A 22,716-nucleotide genomic window follows, 5' to 3' on the forward strand; every position below is an offset into this window, starting at 1 on the left:
TTTCATGATTCTGTATTACAACGTGTTACTGTATCGTATGTACACAGAACGTCACTCACACGTGTAGAACTTCATCATATTATTACATATATGTTGGATTTATTATGAGACTTTATTGATCCCTGAGGGCAAATTCATTCATACTGCAATACAGCAGATAACATGAAGCCCAGTTATTCAGTCATCAGGAATCTGAAAAGTTTCCTTCAGACGGCCCTTCGTCGTCTCTGCTGTCTCTCAGTCTCAGTCTGTCTCTCTGTCTCTGTCTCTCAGTCTCAGTCTGTCTCTGTCTCTCAGTCTCTCAGTCTCAGTCTGTCTCTGTCTCTCTGTCTCAGTCTGTCTCTGTCTCTCAGTCTCAGTCTGTCTCTCTGTCTCTCTGTCTCTCTGTCTCTCAGTCTCAGTCTGTCTCTGTCTCTCAGTCTCAGTCTGTCTCTCTGTCTCTCAGTCTCAGTCTGTCTCTGTCTCTGTCTCTGTCTCTCAGTCTCAGTCTGTCTCTGTCTCTCAGTCTCAGTCTGTCTCTCTGTCTCTCAGTCTGTCTCTCAGTCTCTCAGTCTCAGTCTGTCTCTCTGTCTCTCAGTCTGTCTCTCAGTCTCAGTGTGTCTCTGTCTCTGTCTCTCAGTCTCAGTCTGTCTCTGTCTCTCAGTCTCTCAGTCTCAGTCTGTCTCTGTCTCTCTGTCTCTCTGTCTCTCAGTCTGTCTCTCTGTCTCTCAGTCTCTCAGTCTCAGTCTGTCTCCGCTGTCTCTCAGTCTCAGTCTGTCTCTCTGTCTGTCTCTCAGTCTCAGTGTGTCTCTGTGCTGCTGTAATATGAGCTTGTCCCTCAGGGATCAATACAGTCTCATTTTTCATAAACTCTGTGTTTAAAAAAAGCTTTTTTTCTGTGAAAAATGCCTCCGATGACTCGTTCAAACATTAACGCATGTGATCACACGGACGTCCGTCCTCTCAGACTGAGACGGGTCAGAGGACGTGTTTGGACCTGCCGGCTGAAGCCTGGTGTGCACTTTAATAAGAGGGTGACCGAGGTCTGATTTATTAATGTCTTCCTCTCCTGATCTAACAAAGGGGGAGGCGGCCGTGGGTGAAGGTGAACAGTCGTCTTCGGCCGGTTGCCCCTCGAGCTCGCTGGATCACGACCACCTGACTGCAGACAGGACTCACAGTGAAAAACAAGCAAAGAGATCTTTGTGCTCTTCAGGTGTGAGACTGTTTGACTGACGTCTGGAAAACGTCTCCAGACAAAAACACACCAGCAGCTGCATTAAGGTTCATTTGATTGGCTGGATCCAATCAGTGTCAATCAAGAGTCCCAGTTACAGTTTCTCACATCGCAGTGAAAACAGGAAGTGGCACACCGTAAGCGAGCGTCCAGCTGACGACTGAGAGCGCCTCCCATGATGCATTTCATTGAGAAACATCCGCACACGGCTCAGACACCATCTGAAGATAAAGCGGAGGAAACACTCAGCAGTTCACAGATTCTGGGTCAGTTTCAGATGAGTGAACCTCTCAACCAAACTGTCAATACACTGACAGCTAATGGCCGACAGATAACGACACAGTCCCGCCGGATGACGGCGGAGCGCCCGGCGCTCGCGTGCCGAGGACGCCGTCAAAGGGAAACCTTAAAGCTCGAACTCACAGTGTGATTTCTGTTCTGCTTCGCTCAGAAACGTCACCTCACAGAAGGCGCTTCAGTGATTTTTGGATGAACTTTTCTGTCTCGGCTCTGATCCTCTTCTCTCCTTTCAGTTCCACAGCACTGAACACCAGCGTCAACCTGTCCCTCCACCCCGGCAGCGGCGGCGGCGGCCTCACCTTAAACGGCCCTCGCTCTCATTAAACAGTGAAGAAGGTGAGTAATAAATGTCAAACTCCTTCGCTCTCGTGTCATTTCCAGCCCCCCCGTCCGAGCCCACACACTGTTCATAAACTCTCAAACGTCTGTCCTTTCACGCTTTTCTCACCCCTCCGGAGTGTCTCGGGGATCGATCGCGGCGCCGGTCGTTGAGGGTGCTAAGACCTTTCTCTCTCTGTTTACTTCAGTGTCGGGGAAACTCATCGCACCTCCGCCGCTCGTCCCAGCAGGCCTTTGCTTTTCTCCGCTCTCAGACGGGTATATTATTCCCATTTGTGGGGAAATGTGCCCTAGTTTTTGCGGGCGCCTAAACCCCTTTACATCTGCGGGATGGAGATAGGGAACGCTTCATCCCATGACCAAACGGTTTGTGAATAAGAACGAGAGGCGCTTTGAACGAGGGATCTTAGCAGCACGGACGCTTCTGTCACATCAAGGATGTCTTTAGGATTATCGGCGGCCCGGCGGCGGCGGCGGCGGCGGCAGAGCCAACACTTACCTCAAACACAAGAAGAGGAAGAAGGCGACGAGCAGAGCCACCATGGAGATGCAGTGACCCAGGAAGTTTATGATGACGGCGATCTGGTAGTGCATCTTCCCTTTTTTCTGCAGTGAGGACAGAAACACAGGATGAGAGCAGAGACCGACGGTGTGCATTTTGCCTTTCAGCAGAGCCGACTCCTGCTGGGGGTCTTAACGGGACGAGTTGGGGGGGGGCACAGTTTTAAAGAAGCAGGAGTGAGCTGCACATGACTGATGGCTGCACTGTTTATTCAGCTCAACCAGAACAAACTTCAAACATTCTGACATGATATCAGGAAACAGCAGCTATTTAGTCCACAGACATGGACGGATTATGAGACAATGAGCCCACTGACACAGACAGAGACCCCCCAGACCCCCCACAGCAGAGCAAGACGTCCACTCTGAACGAGTCACAGCTCTGGAGTTATATCCTGTCTGTGGTTGTGTTTTGTCTCTGTGGTCACTTTGGTCTCTTTGTTGCTGTGTTTTGTCTCTTTGTGGTCATTTTTTCTGTCTCTGTGGTTGTCTCTCATCTCCCTGTCGTCTTGTTGTCTCATTGGTCACTTTGGGTCTGTTTGTGGTCATAGTTGTGTTTCATCTCTTTGTGTCACTGTAGTGGTGACGGGGTTCTGGTCTTGGTCTGGACCTCTTCATTGATCCATCCAGGACATTAAAAGCCACCCATCACCCTGCAGGTCTCAGGGGCCGTGGCGCCCCTCCGGTCCTGGTTTTGAGACATGAACAGTGGGAGGCTGATGGACGTGGACGACCTCACACATGCAGCGCCCGTCCACACGAGGCCTTCTGGGAGCTCGGGCGCGGCTGCGGCTTTCCGAGCATCTCCCTGTGAATCTGTGCCTGTAAGTCCACTGTCTGACTCAGAAATCCATTGTGATCGGATTTTCCCCGCACTACCAACAGTAATCTGTGCTGTAAGTGGATTTATGTAACCTGCTGGTGTCTACGCCGAGATTAAATGTGGGCATGTTTAATCCCTGCACCGCCCGCCCTCGAACGCGTCATGTTTCCCATTCACTTTATTTTGGTGCAGCAGCTCCAGTCTTTAACTCGCTCTCAGTCTACGGCGGACCGATGACGACGTGAACGTGCATCGACTCGTCTGACGGTTACAAATCGAGTCACGTGAGCGTTTCCTGAGCTGCCAGCTCCGTGGCTGAGCTTTGATTTACTGTAGACGGCTGCTCTGTGGGGGCAGCGCTGGATTCTTTCAAGTCTCCTTAAACAGAATATCTACTGTAAAGAGCCACGATCACAATCACGCCTGCTTCAAACCCGCTTTCAAGCATCACTCACACTTCACGAAGCGAGACGCTGAGACGACGGCAGGATCCGAACTCGTCTCTGAAGTCGTAAAACTGAGCACAGCAGCACAAACGCCTTCGGGACAGGCGGGAAACGTGCACGCCATTATCCCCGAAGACGCAGAGCTCATGGAGGGAGCTCGGGGAGGCAGGAGGAGGTCATGACGGCGGCGTTCAGAAAAGGTGGAAACACTTTCTCCAAAAGGACGTCGTCTCCGGCTCGTGGCTCCACATCAGACCTCTCCCATCTTTTATTTAAACAATATCAGCTTTCGCCATTAGAAGCTTTGGAGCCTCACAGGTTAGAGAGGACAGATTACAGGTAACAGCTGCTCCCAGGTCTGTCAAACTGTTCAATCAGAGTTTGGGTCTCATTAGGACGAGAGGACGGTGGCCCGGAAAGGTCAACTTAAGGTACACGAAGCAGGAGTTTCCTAAAAAATGAACAGAGCAGAAAACGAGGGGAGTTTCCAGGGGACAGTAAAGAGTGACGAACACACCTGGAACAGGTTATTTGCTGCCGTGGTCATTAAGTTACTGAATGATCTATCAGTGATTTTGGAAAATTGATCATTTTCTTCCTGTTTAACATTCTGACTCTCACGATCCGGACATTATTTTGGATATTTGCTGTTAGCATTAGCCTTTTGCTAATTACTAGACTGATCTGAATCATACAATCACAAAGTTTAACATAAAACACTTACATCCGTTTTTTTCTGTGAAGTGAATTACGAGTTGGTTTTTTCACTAATTTCTGTGCTGAACACGTTTTCTTCACTTCTTCTTCAGCTGCAGTGTGTTGAGCTCTCCAGGCCACCGTACAGGAGTCCGGACCCTGGTTTCTGGTGCACCTGCAGCCTCAACACTGAATCAGAGAGGAAGCCTTGAAACTGAATAAGGCCAGTTAAACTGAGCGTGTGAAACCGTGCGCAGCAGAAACCTAATGGAACAAACCAGTTTCACACACGCTGAACCACAGTCCACATTCTGCTCCAGAAACACGTCGTAAAGTTCAGCCGGAGCTAATTTGAGGCTTCAGCAGTCTGTTACCACGTGAGCGCCGCCGTCCTGGGACTCGTATCCGTGTGGTCTGACTCGCGTCCCTCCGCTGCAGTAAAACACATTTTTTCACCAAACAAGGACTGTAGGTTTCGTCCCTCGTCTTTCACAGCAGAGCGATGCTAAAAAGGGACCGTTTGAAGGGCGGTTTGACAGCAGGAGGGATTAGAACGATTACAGATTGAGTGACTGCTCCATCACTGTGCATGTGAGCAGACCTGACAGAGATGTGAATCAGTCACTGCACACACAGCGGCTGACACATCAGGACCTAAATCAAGGAAACAGGAGGTTTTAAGGTGGACGGCAGCGCTGAGCCTGGGGGGGGGGGGGTGGACGACCCGCCCACCGCTGCCCGCCGGTGCTGCAGGAAGTGACTCCCACAGGAGCCCAAAGCAAACCTGACTCACTCTCCATCTGTGAGAAACAACAAAGACTCTTATCGGATTTTTGAGAAAATAACCTCGAGAGCGTCCCGAAACCAAAAGAGGATTTTTCCCCTCAAGCAAACTTCCCAATAAGCCTTTGATCCACATAGTTTCTCTTCCCAGTGGGACCACTGAATATCTGGTTCAATACGGGCTGAACTTTAAAGAGAAGCTCCTTCCACCCGCCTCCTTTTCCCACGCGTCAATCACGCCGCCGCTGCCACCTGCTGATTTATTTCATGGCTACAAAAGGAACAAAATCAAAGCCACGTTTTTAAAAGGTCAGACAGTCTCTATCCATCTTCTGCGCGGATCGATGGGACATCAGACTCGGGGAAAACACTAAATGAAAGGTCTCAGTCCGCAGCGCTGCTTCCTGGCGCTCACGGATCTATAGCGTATAAATGAAGTGCGCCTGGTGAGCTGAGGGACAGGCCGACACGCCTCCACACGTGAGGCAAAGACGCTTCACGTTTTCTTTTTGTCCAGAAATCTCATGAAGAGACCTGAACGGACAACGAGCTGACGCCTCGAACAAACAGAGTGTGTGTCGTCCGAAGGCCGATAAAACTCTGAAAACATGAAAAACACGTCCTTCATGTTCCTTCATCACCACAAAAACACACACACACCGGTTTGTGTTCGCTGGGACGAAGAATCCGGTCGTCGGCTTTAGGGTGAGATGAGAAGATCAGCGCTACTCTCATGTCTGGAGGCAGTTAGCTTAGCCTAGCATGAAGAAACGAACCGAAACCACAACACGCTGATTTTACCCTGCCGGTTGTGTATTTGTCGCTGTGGGCAGGCTAGCTTCCAGTCTCTATGCTAAGCTAAGCTAAGCATCGTAGCTTCAGATGTAGCATACAGACATGAGACGTGCTGTCAATCATCTCACGATGTCGCTGGACAGACGTGAGACTCGTTACAGATGATGGCTGAATAAACATGAACACAGGGGAACATGCCTGCTCTAAATACTCACCAGAGCACCGAATGTGTATTAATCCGCAGCTGAAAATAGTCCCCAACATTGACATTACGTGTTTAAGACTTCAGTATGAAGACATGGGCTGAGGGCGCAGACTCAGAGTCCTGAACCGACACTGCTGCTTTACCGAGCAGAAGAACAATACAGAATTAAGAAATCTTTAACCCCTAAAGCTGCACGAGGATATCGACTGATGTGAGACAGGAAACCCTGCTGCAGCAGCACAGGGACGGTGAATACTCAGCTCCAGCAGATGGTCGGTCAGACAGACACCGTGTCGTGTGTTTCCATCATGTCATCTCCAATTTTACATACAATAAGTGTCTCCCTGATTTAGGTCAGCCTGTTCTGTCTGAATGCTTTGTCCTTCGCTCCATCCTAATTAAAATAAGCGCTCGCCATCATCACATCTGCACATCACAATACAGCGTCCAGGTGGATGCAAAAAAAAAAAAAAAAACAGGCCTGCGACATGTGAATGGATGAAAATGTGGAGCACAGCAGGAGCGTCACGGCGGCGCTGCTGCTTTCAGCCAAACATGAGCGACTGCGTTTTGCTCTCGCGTCGCTGCAGGACAGCGGCGTTTCCAAACCTCTGCTGCGTCTCTGGAGGATTTTACAAAATGAAGCACTTTGAGTGCGTTCGAAGGAGGAAGAGCTGCGGGTGGATGTGCAGCCTCACCGTGAAGCTGCAGCCTTCAAGCGACGCCGTCGGACGGTTTGTTGTACATTTGTGGTATTTTTAGGGTTTTTTATGGCTGCAGGCTCTGAGCAACAAACCCTGAATCAATATTTACTCTAAATAAGCCTCCAGTCGACCTGCTGCACCATCCTCCACCTCTAACCTCGCTTTGGTTTCTGATTACTGAGTGTTTCATGCTTAGAGGCTGTTTGTGAAAAGCCTCACTAATCAGGACGCACACACGCACACACACACACACACACACGCGCGCGCACACACACACACACACACACACACACACACACGCACACACGCACACACGCCCACACACACACACACACACACACATGCACGCACACGCGCACACACGCACATACACACACACACACACGTGCGCACACACACACGCACACACACACACATGCACACACACACACACGCACGCACGCACACACACACACACACACACGGACGTGTTACCTCCTCGTGAAGTATGGCCTTACACATGGAGTAGTTCCCCTTCAGTGCCCACGTCCCGTTTGCCAGACATTTCCTGTAAACATTATCTGCAGAGAGGAAGAGGAGGAGAAGAAGACAGAGCGCTGTTATCAGCAGCTTTCAGGCTTTTCACTTTCTCTGCTTTCAGGATGCGAACGCTCATTTTTCTGCCTCCTGCTTTTTGGCCTCGCGTCTGTGAAAATGTGCAAAATGTGAATTCCTGCTGGATTCATAGTGGCACTGTGACCTTTACCTTTTTTGAGACTAATCTGGAGAGATATCATTAGAGGAAGTCGTACAAGCTGAGACTTTTCACACGTTTGCTGTCAGGACAGTTTACCGCCGTCTGCCCGCGTCCGGCGTCGGCGTCCTGCGTGAGCTGACCCACGCTGCACCTCCAGTCCAGCCGGTCGACCGCGTGGGAAGAGCAGGGCGGCGAGTTCTTCGCATCAACGTGAGCCGAGACGCAACTAAAAGACACGTTTTTAACATTTCGCCCTTTGAATCAAAGGAGAGGCGCGGTCACCAGTGTGAGGGCGTTCGCCGGCTCTCATTTCTGCACACTGCTGGATAATATCGAGCCAGAGAGTCGGGGGTCGCCATGAAGGCTCTGACAAGTGATGAGTGAAATTACATTTTCCATGCAGGGCTGCAGAGTCACAGCACACACAGGACAGAAGGGACATAATCTCCAACAAATTTCACATTTGTCATTTCACATTTATTATCTCTTAAGATGAAGGAAATGAAATCGTCAAATAGGACACTGTGGAGCTGAAATACTGCAAATGAGGCAATTTCAAGTTGAAAGCAGAGACGTCAGACGTTTTTTACTGATGATTTCTCCTCAGCAGCCGTCTGCAGAGCAGCAGGTGAGGCTGGATGACGCGTTCAAGAGCGAAGCTCCAGGTTGAGTTAGTTATCTCACCGTCAACGAAGGTTTCCTGTCAGCGGAGGATTCTGACGCTCAGCAGCGAGAGCACGCACGACGTGTCGCCCTTTAATCGCTCGTCCCGTCCCCAAACGTCCCGCTCTGAGCTTTATGGACAGCTCTGACCCGGCGCCGCCGGCGGGTCGACTCGGGTCGTTACACTGAAGTCTGCCGCCGACACACTTGAAGCCGCGTTGTTTTTCTGTGCGACAGGAAACGCTTGAAATCTGTCAGCCAGCAGAAATAAAGACACATGAGTGAAACGGAGGCTTTGTTTGCGTCCGTTTGACAGGTTCCATCGGACAGACGTTCAGCCTCTGAGCAGCTCGCTCATCATCAGGTCACTCTTCATCCTCGCTGAACCTTCAAAGCAGCATAAAAACACATAAATCTCTAACGAGCCAGCTGGAAACACACACACTTCTGTCTGATGCACTGGTTTGAATCAGACATTCAATTTGTCCCATTTCGTCCAAGACGTTGATTTATGACCAAACACCCTCAGCTGGACTTTATATTCAGTGCTAATTAGCAGACATTAGCATGCTAACAGGCTGAACCTGCTCACAGTAATAATGTTAGCATGTAGGTGTTAGCATGTGGCTCAGCACATCCTCACGAGCCTCTCAGTGCTGCTGACGTTGTTGAAGGATTTAAGTCTTTCAGGACAAACCCGACATCACGACTGTACGTCCATTCAGAAATGTTCTGATGTATCACCTGTATCCTCACCAGTGTCCACGTGGCCTGAGACGGAGGCTGATGAGCCCAAACGCATGTTTTAATAATGAGGGATTTTGAGGAGGGTAAGAGATGAGATGGGATTGGACTGCCTGAGGGCAATAATGTGCAATGAGCTGAGTAAAAATAGCATGTTGACGGTGTAAGAGGACTGTCAGCCCCAATCAAGATTACCTCGCATGTGATATTCCCTAAACCCCAAACGCAATATCCTGCAGAGCCTTAAAATCTGTCTGTGGAGAATCGAGTCAACGTCAAAAGTTAGCAGCGATGAAGTTCTGTGAAGGACTGAGCGCACGACGTGCACACGCTTCGTGCTTCTGCGTCCAGACGCGACGGCGAGCGACGAGCGTTTGTCATCATCAGACCTGAAGCTGCTTTATTTCTCTGGAGGAAAAACACTTGGACAATCAGAGCTGTGACAAACTGGATTCTGGCCGAATCTCCTCATTAAAAACAAACACTTTGTCCCATAATTCCCTTCTGTTATTCAAGTCGAATTCGCATGATTCTGCATGATGGGACAGCTTTCCTCTGGGTTCATGGTCGCAAACCATTAGCATGAATTACAGTCGAAGCACTGAAGTGACCTCATGAAGAAAACACACATTTAAAAAGCAAAGTGTGTTTTCTTCAAAGAAGGTTTACACACCCACGGTTAGCCAATCAGAGGCGTCGCAGCAGACGTCTTCAAAGCTTTCATTTAGAGACGCTGGAGCCTTCAAATCAAGCAGAAGGACCTTGAAATGACGTCTCTCTGGCACTGACCACAGGCTGATTCATGGCTGTTAAAGCTCTTTACAAAAACACACGATATCTGTGCTGATGTTTCAGAACGAGGAGCTGATGTCTGAAGTCCTGATGATGGCGTCCTCTGTGTTTTTAAGCTTCTCTTTTTCTGTCAGTTTGCCTGAGAAGAGGTGAAGGAAGTTTTCCAGCTGAAGCACATGAAGGTGGATTTAATACGCAGCAGCTACAGGATGCAAAGAGCTGAAACATGTGAGAGGAAAAGTGAGAAGAAGGGACGAAGAGCCAGAGCTCAGCCGTTCACACGCTCAGCTCGTTTGTTTCATCCACACATAGAGTGAAACGCAGAAAGCAGAGTTCATGTTTCGGGCAGGTCTGTGCTGGAACCAGAAGAACTGCAGTAAAGGATCTCCACACAGCAGCATGCTAAGCTAGGCTAACCGCCTCATCGCCTCGTCTTTGTGGGACAGACAGTGAGCGACTGCGTGTCCCTGAACGTGGACTCCGTCCTGTAATGAGCTGCCGTAAAAGTGAGTGAATTCTGCAGTAAGTGGACAGAAAGCACTGGGGGGGGGGGGGGTTTACGGCGGGACGGGAGCCAGGTCCTGAAGCTTCTTGGAAGAATCCATCGTCCTCTCACCTCATTAAATCCACAGGCTGCACGCTGAGCAGCAGAGCGCCGTGAACATTCACGCAGCACAAGCACGAGGTGGGATCCCCCCCCGTCCACTTCCTGCTGCAGGAACGAGCCTCTGAAAGCATCGTAAAACAGCGTTTGAAGGGTCACGAGCTCAGCGTCCTTAAAATAGCCTCTGATTTCATTCAGACGGCTGCCAAACTGGTGACGTGCCAGAAGTTCTATTAACGGCACGCAGGTTCGTATCTGGAGCGTCAGAGGCTCAGTGAGGCCTTCACTGTTTGAAGACATGTAGTACACAGCACTTTAATCTTTGCTTAGCGACCACCATTGTTGTTTCTGAACGGGGTAAGGCCGCGCCCGGGCCGCGCCAGGCGCTAAGTCCCGGCTGTGGAAACAGGAGCTGCAGGTACGTGTGGATGGAACACAGGCAGCGCTCCAAGGCCGCGGCTCAACCATCTCCCAACGCTGCAGCCTGCGCACACTGCTCAGCAGCACCGAGCGCTCTTCAGAGGGTCCCGCGAACACAACACGGCTGTACGCTGACCCAAATTTAGTCACGCTGGCTCAGCAGTTCAACACATCGGATCAATGGCTGCAGCGAAGAAGCGTCTTCCTCCTCTGAGAGCGCCGTCCAATTAGAAAGCAGCAGCAGCAGAAGGAGGCGAAATAACTGAATATTTACACTAAATGAGACGTTTTTTTATGCTCTTCTGCAGAACAAATGTGAGCTGCAACACGATGCGTTTACTGTCAGCCGCCGTGTGTGAAGCTCTCAGCTGTAACACTGTAGTGTTTGTTTTGACCATTTGATCCATCAGGGAGCAGCTTTCAGAGCACATTCAGACCGTGTGACTGCAGCTGAAGCTCTCTGCATTAGGACAGTTCTCTGCTCTAACATGATGTTCTGCCTATTGTCCTGCAGTGTCTTCTGAAACGTCCACGAGGACATCAGGGTGCATGTGCAGGACGTCACTCTGGAACAAAACAGTGATGTTTGCACTAAAAACAAACAAAAATATCACCAAAATAAACCCTGAAAGAAGTCGTGATGACTGAGATGTTCACGCTCCACTGGATGACTTTTATCACTCTTTATAAAAAAAAAAGCTTTAAAGGTCGAGTGTGGACGATTTGTGAGGCTCTACAGGCAGAATGGAACAAAATACTCATCAGTGTGTTTTCATCAGTTAAAGTCACCTGAAAATAAGAATCAGGTTTTCACGACCTTAACGAGCTCTTTTATCAGCTCACCATCCGCCATGTTGCACTGCCATGTTTCTACAGAAGCCCAGAGAGGACAAACCAAACGGACTCTAGAGAGGACGCCGCTAAATCCAACAAACTGGAGCTTTAAGGACTCGACGAACTTTGTCGGAGTATTTGTACAGTGTGGTATTTGTACTTCAGTGAAGGATCTGAAAGCTTCCTCCTTCGCTGTAAACGGGGAGTGAATCATGGCGTACGTCTCTTCTCTCTCCTCCACAAACACATCTCTTCACTAACGACTCATAAATCCCAAAGTCAGACGGCAGCTGCTGTTTCCACGTCTCCCGACACCTCGGCGCTCAAATAATCAGGAGCATTCAGGTGAGCAGCCGTACCTGCGCTCCCTGCTGCTCATGGAAACGTCCGCCGCCACCTCGTTTTCATTAGAAGAGAAACTTGTTAAACTCGTCCAGGCTGGAAACTGGAGCAGCTCCTGAGGAGGTGCGGGCGGTCTGCAGCGAGGGGGAGACGTGCCAGCTTTCAGGGGGAGTGGATTCTGGCTCGCTCCTGTTTGGTTCTGCAGAATGAGACACCTCCAGGGTTTGAGGAGGACTGCGCAGTCTGTCCTGAAACCAGGCGAGTAATCCACTTTCCATCTGACGGTGGAACGTGTGAAGAACTGGAAACCTCTGAAACCAGTCAGGCTCCAGTTTACACCCCCGTCTGTCCACACTCACAGGACAGATTCCAGGTAGAGACATGCTGTCTTCACTGTCCAGAGGAGTCCAGAGGACTGACGGAGAGACACCAATCGGCTGAAGATGCGATGTTTCAAATACGGACGCTGCTGCAGAGAAGCTGCAGACTGTGAAGCATGGGACGTGCCTCGTGAGGTCACAGTGACCTCTGACCTTTGACCTTTGACCACCAAAATCAAATCAGTTCATCTTTGAGTCCAAGTGAACGTCTGAGCCACATTTGGAGAGATTCCCTCTCAGCGTTCCGGAGATAACGAGACTGACAGGACGGACAGGCGCGCTTCTTTTCCACACCTGCTCACCTGATCAGGTGTGATGTGACCCGTCTGAGCGCACATTCATGTATTAATCTTCAACAGACGCTGTGTCGATGCGCTGCCTTCCCTGTGAGTGAGCAGGAGGGTGAGCTGGGGTGAGGGGTCGTGCCACCCAACCGACCTCCGGCACATCTCTAAATAAAACTACCCCCCACCCCCACTCCTCCTCCTCCTCTTTGACTGGTGCAAGACCCGACAACTCGCAGCGAGTCAGAGAAATGGGCATCCACGCACACGCTCAGTCACACACGTGCACAGACATACATATGAGATCCACAGGCCCCCCTCTGGGGACCATTAAGGGAAAGTCAAGCTTGGCAGCAAATGGTGGAGGCCTTTCCGGGCGGGGCAGCAACACAGACAGCTACGCCAGGCTGAGTCACGGGCCCGGGGGAGGGCGCGCGGCGCCGCGGGCGGCCATCACGATCCAGCGGCTGAGCGGTCTGGACGACGCCCCCCGGACGTCCCCTCCTTGCATATGTTTGACAACACGCCGTAAATCATCTGAGAGAGCATCAAATGCATCGAGGAGCCGCCATGATCAGCTCCATCAGCGCCATCAGCGTCCGTCGCCCAATTAGGCTCGTGGATCGGTCCTCCGCTCTGATCTTCAGACCTGAACTCGCTCCACACGTCAGACTCTGTTTGTGTCTTCTTCTCTCGTGAGGAGACGAGGCAGAATCTCTCTGCCGGCTCGCAGAGTGAGACGTTCTGAGAGGTTACGGTGGTGTTAATGATGGCCGCCATCGCCGGCTTTGACCACCTGATGACCTCACAGGCCGACAAACTGCTTTAGAATTTGGTTCTTGTTCCTCTTCTTCAAATATTTCATTCATCATTATATTTATTCCGTACAGACAGACTTAGATGAGGACATCAGAGAGGGAAAATGTCACATGTCTGTGTACTTTTACTCTGAAGGCTTTAAGTACAGTTTCCTGATTATACTTTTACTGAGGTAACACCTTCAGTGCAGAGTATTTTTACATGTAACAGTGTAGTATTGGTACTTTTACTGCAGTACAGCTGAGTACTTGGTCTGCTGTGGTAAGCCGCCCGCTGTGAACGCTCTGTTGTCAATAAAGTTTTGTGTTTTTGCCGTCAGGTTGATGTAGTGTTTGAGTGCAGCTCACGGCCGTCATGTGATCAGAGACAGGGACTGTGATGTCTGATGATGAGACTGAATGTCTCTTCGCTCGTTGTAAATCTCGTCCTCGACGCGTCTTCGGCTTCGGAGCCGAGCTGCAGCTGACACGCGTTCAGATCTTGGTCTTGTTTCTGCACCGGCGGCTCGGACGAGCAGGACGCCGCCTCTCGCTCTGAACTCTGCAGTGACCTCCCTCTGGACCTGAGGGCAGCAGCTACAGGCGCAGGCTTTTAAGAGCCCACTCCAGACTGAGCACTCTGCCTCCACCCAGAGACACTTATTCCTGTCCCACGTCCCCCACTACCAATACTACCAATACTACCAATACTACCACCACTACCAATACTACCAATACTACCAATACTACCACCACTACCAATACTACCAATACTACCAATACTACCACCACTACCAATACTACCACCACTACCAATACTACCAATACTACCAATACTACCACCACTACCAATACTACCAATACTACCAATACTACCACCACTACCAATACTACCAATACTACCAATACTACCACCACTACCAATACTACCAATACTACCAATACTACCAATACTACCACCACTACCAATACTACCAATACTACCAATACTACCACCACTACCAATACTACCAATACTACCACCACGTCCTCTGGCTTCCTGTATTACTGTATTTCCATCTTTCCTACACCGCTCGCTGTCCTCGACCCGCATCATCTGTGACCATGAGCAGTTTTAATTACTTAATTACTTACTTACTTACTTGGGGGGGTGGGGGGGGGGTGGGGGGGCTGAAATCAGGGCAAAAACAGACCATAAATCACTGCACACAAACACTGAATGACGTGTTTGTGGGTTTGAAGCAGCCCTCGTGTTTCTCATTGAGAAAACACAGGACACAAATAAACAGATTAAATTGGACGATGAAATGAGTCTTTGTGCCATCGAGCGGCTGCTTTCCTGCACCTTCAGCGTTTCACACGTCATTCCAGGACAGAAGAGTCCAGCCGAGGCGCTCGGACTCAGTCTGATTGATCATTTTCAGCTGCACTGAAGCGAATCGCAGAGCGACGGCCGAGCGAGCTGCTTTAACGCCCCGACACACACGCTGACCGGCCGGTACCACATTCTGCGGCCGCTGTTTGGGCTCCGGAGGCCAGTACTTCATCGAGTACTATAAATTTAAAGGCAGGACTTTTCAACGCCTCCACCAAACATGGATTCTCTCACAGGACGGACAGAGTCTCACATCCAAACGAGGGTTAGGCTGCAAACCATAATGACCAACATGTGCGAGGACTTAGAACGAGGCGCTTCAGCCAGCCGCTGGAAGGACTACTGATGGTACTACTGCAGAGTACTACTGCAGTAATCTGAAATACTCTGAGGATACACTACTGCAGTAATCTGAAATACTCTGAGGATACACTACTGCAGTAATCAGAAATACTCTGAGGATACACTACTGCATGACTGAGTACTACTGCAGTAATCTGGAAGTGAAGAAAACCAGATGCTCCTAATCTACGAACTGGCCCTTTGACCTTTCGCAGTAGAAGTACTCGGTGCAGCCTCACATGTGGGAGGCTGACAGGAGCTTTGCTCACTTCCTGTCAGTCGAGGAGCAGCTGGTGACCGAAGCTGTGGAATGAACGTTCAAACGTGTGGTAGTCCAGTTATTAGACGGGTCCATCAGGATGAGGAACGGGGAACTTTCCTCTCCGCAGCCTCGGCTGTCATCAGATTTCTCCCAGTCAGAGAACACAGAGCGGAGAACAGCAGCACCTCCGGCAGCTCCGGCAGAACGCCGCTTACACGTCGATGCATCGGCGCTAATCATCTAATAATAGAAGCAACCAGCCCGGCCACATTCCCACCACGTCACGCCTCTCCTTCAGACGCCACAGGGAACTTCTGTATGAGCCGTGACATGATGCTCCGAGGACAAAAACACGCTGAATGTGCATCCTGTAAACCAGCCATTCTACAGTACTTTTACTTTTAATACTTCAAGAACGTTTAGCTGATAACAAGTCAAAAACTCAGTAGAACAGGGGAACTATTGCTCCAACAGAACAGGAACGTTCCGCAGACATCTGGTTCAGAACATCATCACATCTTTGTCAAAGAACCACAGTTATCAGAGTGAAGACCAGAACATCTGTCTGCAAACAAACAAACAAACAAACAAACTGACGGACGTTTGGTTCATGTCAGCGTCCATCAAACAGCTTTAAAATGAAAAATAATGCAGTATTCTTACTTTGTTTTATTATTACTTTGACTGAAATAAACGGTTTGTGTTCCTCCAGAAGAACGATGCTGAACCGGATCGAACCGGACCAAACCCAACTGAACCAAACTGAACTGAACCGAACCGAACTGAACCAAACTGAACCAAACTGAACTGAACCAAACTGAACTGAACCAAACTGAACCAAACTGAACTGAACCGAACCGAACTGAACAAAACTGAACCAAACTGAACTGAACCAAACCGAACTGAACCAAACTGAACCAAACTGAACTGAACTGAACTGAACCGGATCGAACCGAACTGAACCAAACCGGATCAAACTGAACTGAACCAAACCGAACCGAACCAAACCGAACTGAACTGAACTGGACTGAACCGAACTGAACCAAACCGAACTGAACTGAACTGGACTGAACCGAACTGAACCAAACCGAACTGAACTGAACTGAACTGAACCAAACCGAACTGAACCGAGCTGAACTGAACCGAACTGAACCAAACTGAACTGAACTGAACTGGACTGAACCGAAATGAACCGAAATGAACTGAACCGAAATGAACCAAACCAAACTGAACTGAACTGAACTGAACTGAACTGAACTGAACTGAACTGAACCGAAATGAACCAAACCAAACTGAACTGAACTGAACTGAACTGAACTGAACTGAACCGAAATGAACCAAACCAAACTGAACTGAACTGAACTGAACTGAACTGAACCGAAATGAACCAAACCAAACTGAACTGAACTGGACTGAAGCAAACTGACTGCTCACACTAACAGCTGAGATCTGCAGACGTGAAGTTTGTCCGAAGTCAATTTCAAAAAGATGCTAAAATGTATCAATAAGATAAAAGAAAAAAATCTGAAATTTAAATGAATGTAAAAGTTAAAGGACTGATGAAGAGGAAGCTAAACGTGCAGCTCACAGCTCGTCGAACGGCTCACTGTCTGTCATTTATTATTCCTCCAGTCTGTCAACACGTTCACGTTTCTGCTCGTATCAAACAGCATCAGAAAGCTCAGATCGACGTGAATCGATCGACTGAAACCAGGTGAAGGTCCAATCAGAGCAGGAGGCTCAACGAGCAGCAGCAGCAGACAAACAGCGGCTTTAAAACAGACTCACCGCTGACGTCTCTCAGCGATCCGCAGACGAAAACACTCGGACAAAAACGGTGTGAAACGTCCACAAAGGTCTAGAAGATCCGCTGCAGTGAAAAGATTTAGTCCAGAACATGAACAGAATCCACAGAAACATGTTTTCTCCTTCACATCAGCAGGAGACGAGCTCGTCTTCAGCTCCTCTTCTCTGCTTTCCACCATTACAGCTTCCACAAGCTAACAGGCGGCCATCTTGTCTCCAGTTCCTCTTCCTGTCTCAGGGTTCAAATGAAACTTCTCTGACCAATCACGAGCTGCCATCCGAAGCCTAGCAACCAGAGCGGCCAATGACAGGCTGAGTGGAACAGAAGGTCCTCCTTCTCTTCTTCTGTTTGAAAATGGAGCCAATCGCAGCCGAGTTTGCGGATGACTGACGCTTTAAACAGCCAATGAGATTGTGAACACGCCGATGAGCCACTGAGTGAATATTTACAGGCCGACGCCTCAAAGCAAAGAGTTCAGAGTTCATCTGGATGTTAGAAAAGGTGAATATGATCAATGACCTCAATGTAAAGATATGTAGACAAAATACAGACACGGACACTTTTATATGAAATTTAGATTTCATCAATATAAGTATTGAGTATTTTAAGTATTAAAAGTATTTTAAGTATTTTATGTAGGTATAAATACAGTAAACTGGTGTTTTTTGGAGGAAGTCGTGATCTACCATCAGAGAAAACATGAAAATATTCAGTTTCTGTTTATCAGCTATTATTAAAGATGTAGAACGCTCCAAAAACACCTGTTTGGAACAATCCACAGGTAAACAGGCTCACTGGTAACAGGTGAGACGATCATGACTGGGTGTGACATCCCGGAATCCTAGTTCACTTTGTGAACACATGACTGGATGAAGGAGATGAACACATGGACTCAGTCAGACTTCTGTTATTATTAATATACCATTAAGATGAACGTTAACAGTATTTCCCTCTGAAATGCAGTGTAGTAGGAGTATGAAGTATCTTCCACTCAGCGTTGAGTAAATGCACTTGAAGCTCTGAATCGGGGCCGTTTTGACTGTTTGTTCTGTTTCCTGAGAAACTTGATTGTGAAACTTTAGCAGCCTTGTGTTGTCATTAAGTGCCATTCAGGTAACAGGATCCTAACAAACCCAAACGATGAATGTGCAACCTTGAAGAGAACGAGTTCTGAGTCGATGAAGAGTCCGAAGGTCACGCTGTTTTTCTACCTCTGAAACACAAAAAACGCTTTTGACTGAACCATTCAGCCCATGAAACAACAGCTCAGGTGTCAGAGCTTCATTAACCCTTCTCACATCATCTGTTAAAAACATCCAGCGTTTCATAAATTCATGCTAAAATTCACCGTCAGGCTTCATGTGAGCTCCAGATTCAGTCATGATATCATGGAGGATTTGAACGTTCAGCGAAATCCCCACTAAATTCTCCCAAAGTAAACATGTCATCATCCCGATCCTCAGCCCGTCTCTCCGCGCTGACCTTCGCTGCTGATGTCAGCTGATGGCCGGTCTCTTTTAGGCTTTTAGGCTATGCTTGAATAGAGATTATGTTAATCCTGAAGGTGAAATGAACCTCGCAGTGTCAAATTACTGGTGAGCTGCAGCTGAATTACAGCCCGGCTCTCTCGCTCTCTCTCTGGTGGCTCCTCGCGGTCTTGTGGGGGTTTTGGAGTTTGAATTACCACGAACACATTCGCTTTCATCTCCTAAACTTACTTAATTGTGTTTACTGTATTTCCCTCGGTTTGCTCTACCTGCACAGTGCCGCAGTGCTCCATCACAGACCTGAGATCTGTGTTGAAACGCTGATTTTACTGCTGATTTCTGGTGGATTTCAGACCTGACTTTGAATAAATAATGACAGTTATTATACATCATGCACATGAAAACATGAATGAGACATGAATCTGGTGAACTAAAGGACCACCGCACTGAATTTAAATCCCGCGCTTGAATTCTGCTTTTTGATCATCAAAGCTGAGGTTTTGAAGTCACATTAGCCGCCTCATCAAGTCATTATTTGATCATATCAGGTGATTTTCATGTTGTTCGACAGCCCTTGGGTTGTTTTCAGTTGTTTTGTGTCCTGATAACGAGATGAGGAAGAGCTGAAGGTCCTCCTCAGTCACACAGGATGACGCCGACTCACTGGATTTGCTTTTATTTCCTCACTGATGCTGTGGAGGATATTATCATTAGTGTGTCAACATGGTGCTTTTAAAGCCGTGTGACGTCGCTCTGTTGGTTCAGGAGCAGCTGAAACAGTTCAGACTCTTCATGGACACAAAGTCACACGTCGCACGGCGTCGCTATGACAAAGAAGTGGCTGACAAAGAGTTATAAAAACGTTTAGTGGTAATATGGCTGAAATTATGACTGTGGACGCTCACAGTGACGCTGACACGCTGATGGTTTACCATTTATCTCGTTCACCGTCTGAGATTAGCATGTTAGCATGCTAACATTTGCTAATCATCAGTAAATGCAAAGCACAGCTGAGAGCGACGGGAATGTAAGTTATTATAGCTCCTCCTGACCAATCTCATGACAATCCATCAAATATTTGTTCGGCTTTTTCATGAAATATTACACACAAATATTCAGCAGCTGGTGGATCAAGAGGAAGAGTGATCAGCGGAGTCATCAGCAGCTCTGTGGCTAACGAGCACTCAGATCATTTTTACATTGTAACGAGTAACAAAATGCATTTTTGCAATTCAAGTAATTTATTTATTTAGACTTTGAAATAATCTGTTACTGTTAACTCCATTTCAACATTTTACTGTTTTATATTTAACGGTTCACTGGATTTCCTGCTCACTCTGGCGGCGGCAGCGTCTCCGACTGGTGGACGGTTTGTTCATTTGTAGGTGAAATGAAGGAGGCCGTGACGGTGAACTCTGCTGGGGGATAAGTGTCTGTCAGCTGTGAGGAGCTCCACTTCAGATCTGAAGAAGCAGCTGCAAGTTAAGCACAGCGGCACAACACTCAGGTAGCCTCGTTGAAACGCAGAAGAAGGAACAACATGTTGTACGTCCTTGTTCGGTGGTTTGCGCTCAGCCCTGGTTGCCTCTTGAGTTCCTGTTTACTTATAAACAAACTCAGTAATGAGGAGCTGTGGAGGGGACGAGAGAGTCGGCACATGCGCAGGCTGACGGACGGAAGGCTAAACCGCCTCTGGACACCAGGACCAACATGAACGAGGAAGCACACACAGCCGTCACCTGTGGCGAAGCAGCAGGTAACACTGAACAGGTCACTTTTTAACGGCGGTAAAGTGACAGTCGTGTTGTCAGGGTTCATCCTCCGAGGAGCACGAACGTCTGCACAGAGCGTCGATCCGACAGATACTTCAGGACGAGGTGTTGAAGCGATCGACTGTCAGGCCGACGAGAGCCGGAGAGGAGATCCGCGGAGCAGATGTTCAAGACCAGTTCGGCTCAACGAGACAAAAAACTTTCCAGGAGACCTGCAGAGACGCTGCGTGTCGAAACAGCTGACCATGTTTCGACATGTGCGTTTGACTGACAGTTGATTAATGAAACGCCGCGGCGGACATCTGTCTCCGGCTCTCCGGCTGGTTTGACGGGCGGTTGAAGCGTCTTCTCTTGTCTTCTCTCCATCGCGCTCCTCCTCCTTCACGCTGTATTATCTGCAGTCCCACTTCGTGTCCACGTCCTGAGCTTTCGTGTGTCTCTCGCTAATTTGTATGCTCATGCTAATTTCTGTATACACAATTACGTAAACAGGATTTGTCCTGGGGGAAGACGAGTTGGGTGGGGGGAATCAAATTAAATCTTGTTATGAATCTATTGTTTGTGTCTTTGCTGGCAGCAGCGTGGACTTACTGGTGGTGTTGTATCTGACGCCGTAGAACATCTCTGGACAGGGTCGCGACACCATCTGGCCGGCGCTGCTCCTGGGCCAGCAGGTGCCGATGCCATCGATGGAGGTGTCACAGTAGAGTCCCGGGCCTGCAGCGTGAGGACAGACACGTCAGACACAGACACACATTCCCGGCATGGCTCAGGACTACATATAGCCATGGTGAAATTCTGACAGTGCTCCAATGATGTTGGCAATAAAGCGGCGAGCTGAATAAGCTGTTTGTGTACACCAGCTTTAATGATGGCTCCTGCGCCGCGCCGAGCGACGTCTCCTGTGGCACGTCGCCAAGTCTATTTCCAGCATTGTTCTCGTCTTTGATGTTAGTCCTTAATATCTGAGCTCAGATCAGACTTGTCCCCCTTGTGGGGTATTCCACAACAAATCTGCTTTGTAGGAACTGTGGAGGGAATCAGTTTCACACATCTGAGGAGCAACGTGTCCGACTCACCGCTCCACTGACCCGTGGCGTTGCTCAGGGTTTGGTTCCAGGTGGAGGCCAGAGACTGCACTGCAACCCAGAGGGAGACTGTCATCAATAACCTCAATCCTTGTTTGCACGCTTTAGAAGAGGCTATGAAAATCTCATTATATTCAGCTTAACAGCTACAAAGGGTGAGCATTAAAGGGCAACGGTAAACACTGGTGACAGACCTTTCCCCGAGCAATAACAGCACAGTAGCAGCAAATATGAATGTAGACGTGCCCCGAGGGTCAGGCTATTATTTCTGTAATAACTTAAGAAGATTTACATCAAAAGATCCGGAAATAAGGATGTTCTGCAGGGCCAAGTTGACACTTTGCTTTAATGCTTTCAGATGCTTTTTAACCAATGTTTTCACACCTGTTTGTGGTGAGAAGATGAATGAACCTCAGCCAAATGTGAAAGAAGCTCAGAGGACTGCTCGTCTCCTCAGACGCCAGTGAAGCGCGACTCCGTCACTCTTCTTTCTTTAAACCACAGAAACGATCTCTCACTTTACTTCTTCCTTCATCTGACCTTTAAAGAAACACTCCACCAGCCTCACACACAGACGTCAGTTCAGCAGCAGCGATGTGACTGAACGTCAGTGATTTCGCTTCGTTGCTTTAACGATGTCTGAGTTTGTGTCGGGCTTTATATGTTTAACTGGCTGATGAAGAAAATCCATTTAACTTCTATGAAAACTATTCAGATAATCCATTAATTTAAATTGCTTAATCAAGCTGTTTCTCCACTGTGAGAATTTGCTGCTTTTCTCTGTTTTAAATCACTGCAAACTGAATATTTTGAATAGTTTTGAACTGAAATCAAGACATTTAAAGACATCAGCTTGACCCTGAGGACACGTCATGGACACTTTTTCTAGTTTCAAACACCAAATATATTAAACGAGAAAATAATCTGCAGAATAATCCAAATGAAATGACTCTGTGACGAATAAAACCAAACGATGCTGGAAAACAGCAGCAAAAGGTTTTACACGTGGCATCAAACTGAAGGCATCGGCTTGACTTCTGGACTCCAAAACTGTGATTTGTCTCTTGATTTGACATTTCAAAGACTCAATGATTAACCCATTAGTCAAAGCATGATAAC

General features: G+C 48.5%; 1 protein-coding gene across 2 annotated transcripts in view; it reads right to left on the bottom strand.

Moving 5' to 3' along the window:
• The window catches only part of LOC143339185 (corticotropin-releasing factor receptor 1-like), a 40,091-nt gene that overhangs the window by 12,934 nt on the left and 4,441 nt on the right, over positions 1-22,716 (bottom strand). For both annotated transcript variants that reach the window (XM_076760280.1, XM_076760281.1), the window contains exons 3-6: positions 21,589-21,648; positions 21,101-21,226; positions 7,343-7,428; positions 2,355-2,461 (exon numbers count right to left, since the gene is read on the bottom strand). In XM_076760280.1, coding sequence (XP_076616395.1) covers positions 2,355-2,461; positions 7,343-7,428; positions 21,101-21,226; positions 21,589-21,648 — 379 coding nt within the window. The remainder of the gene's footprint in view (positions 1-2,354; positions 2,462-7,342; positions 7,429-21,100; positions 21,227-21,588; positions 21,649-22,716) is intronic.

This window comes from Chaetodon auriga, chromosome 20 (genome assembly GCF_051107435.1).
Source record: "Chaetodon auriga isolate fChaAug3 chromosome 20, fChaAug3.hap1, whole genome shotgun sequence".
NCBI classification, from domain to species: domain Eukaryota; kingdom Metazoa; phylum Chordata; class Actinopteri; order Chaetodontiformes; family Chaetodontidae; genus Chaetodon; species Chaetodon auriga.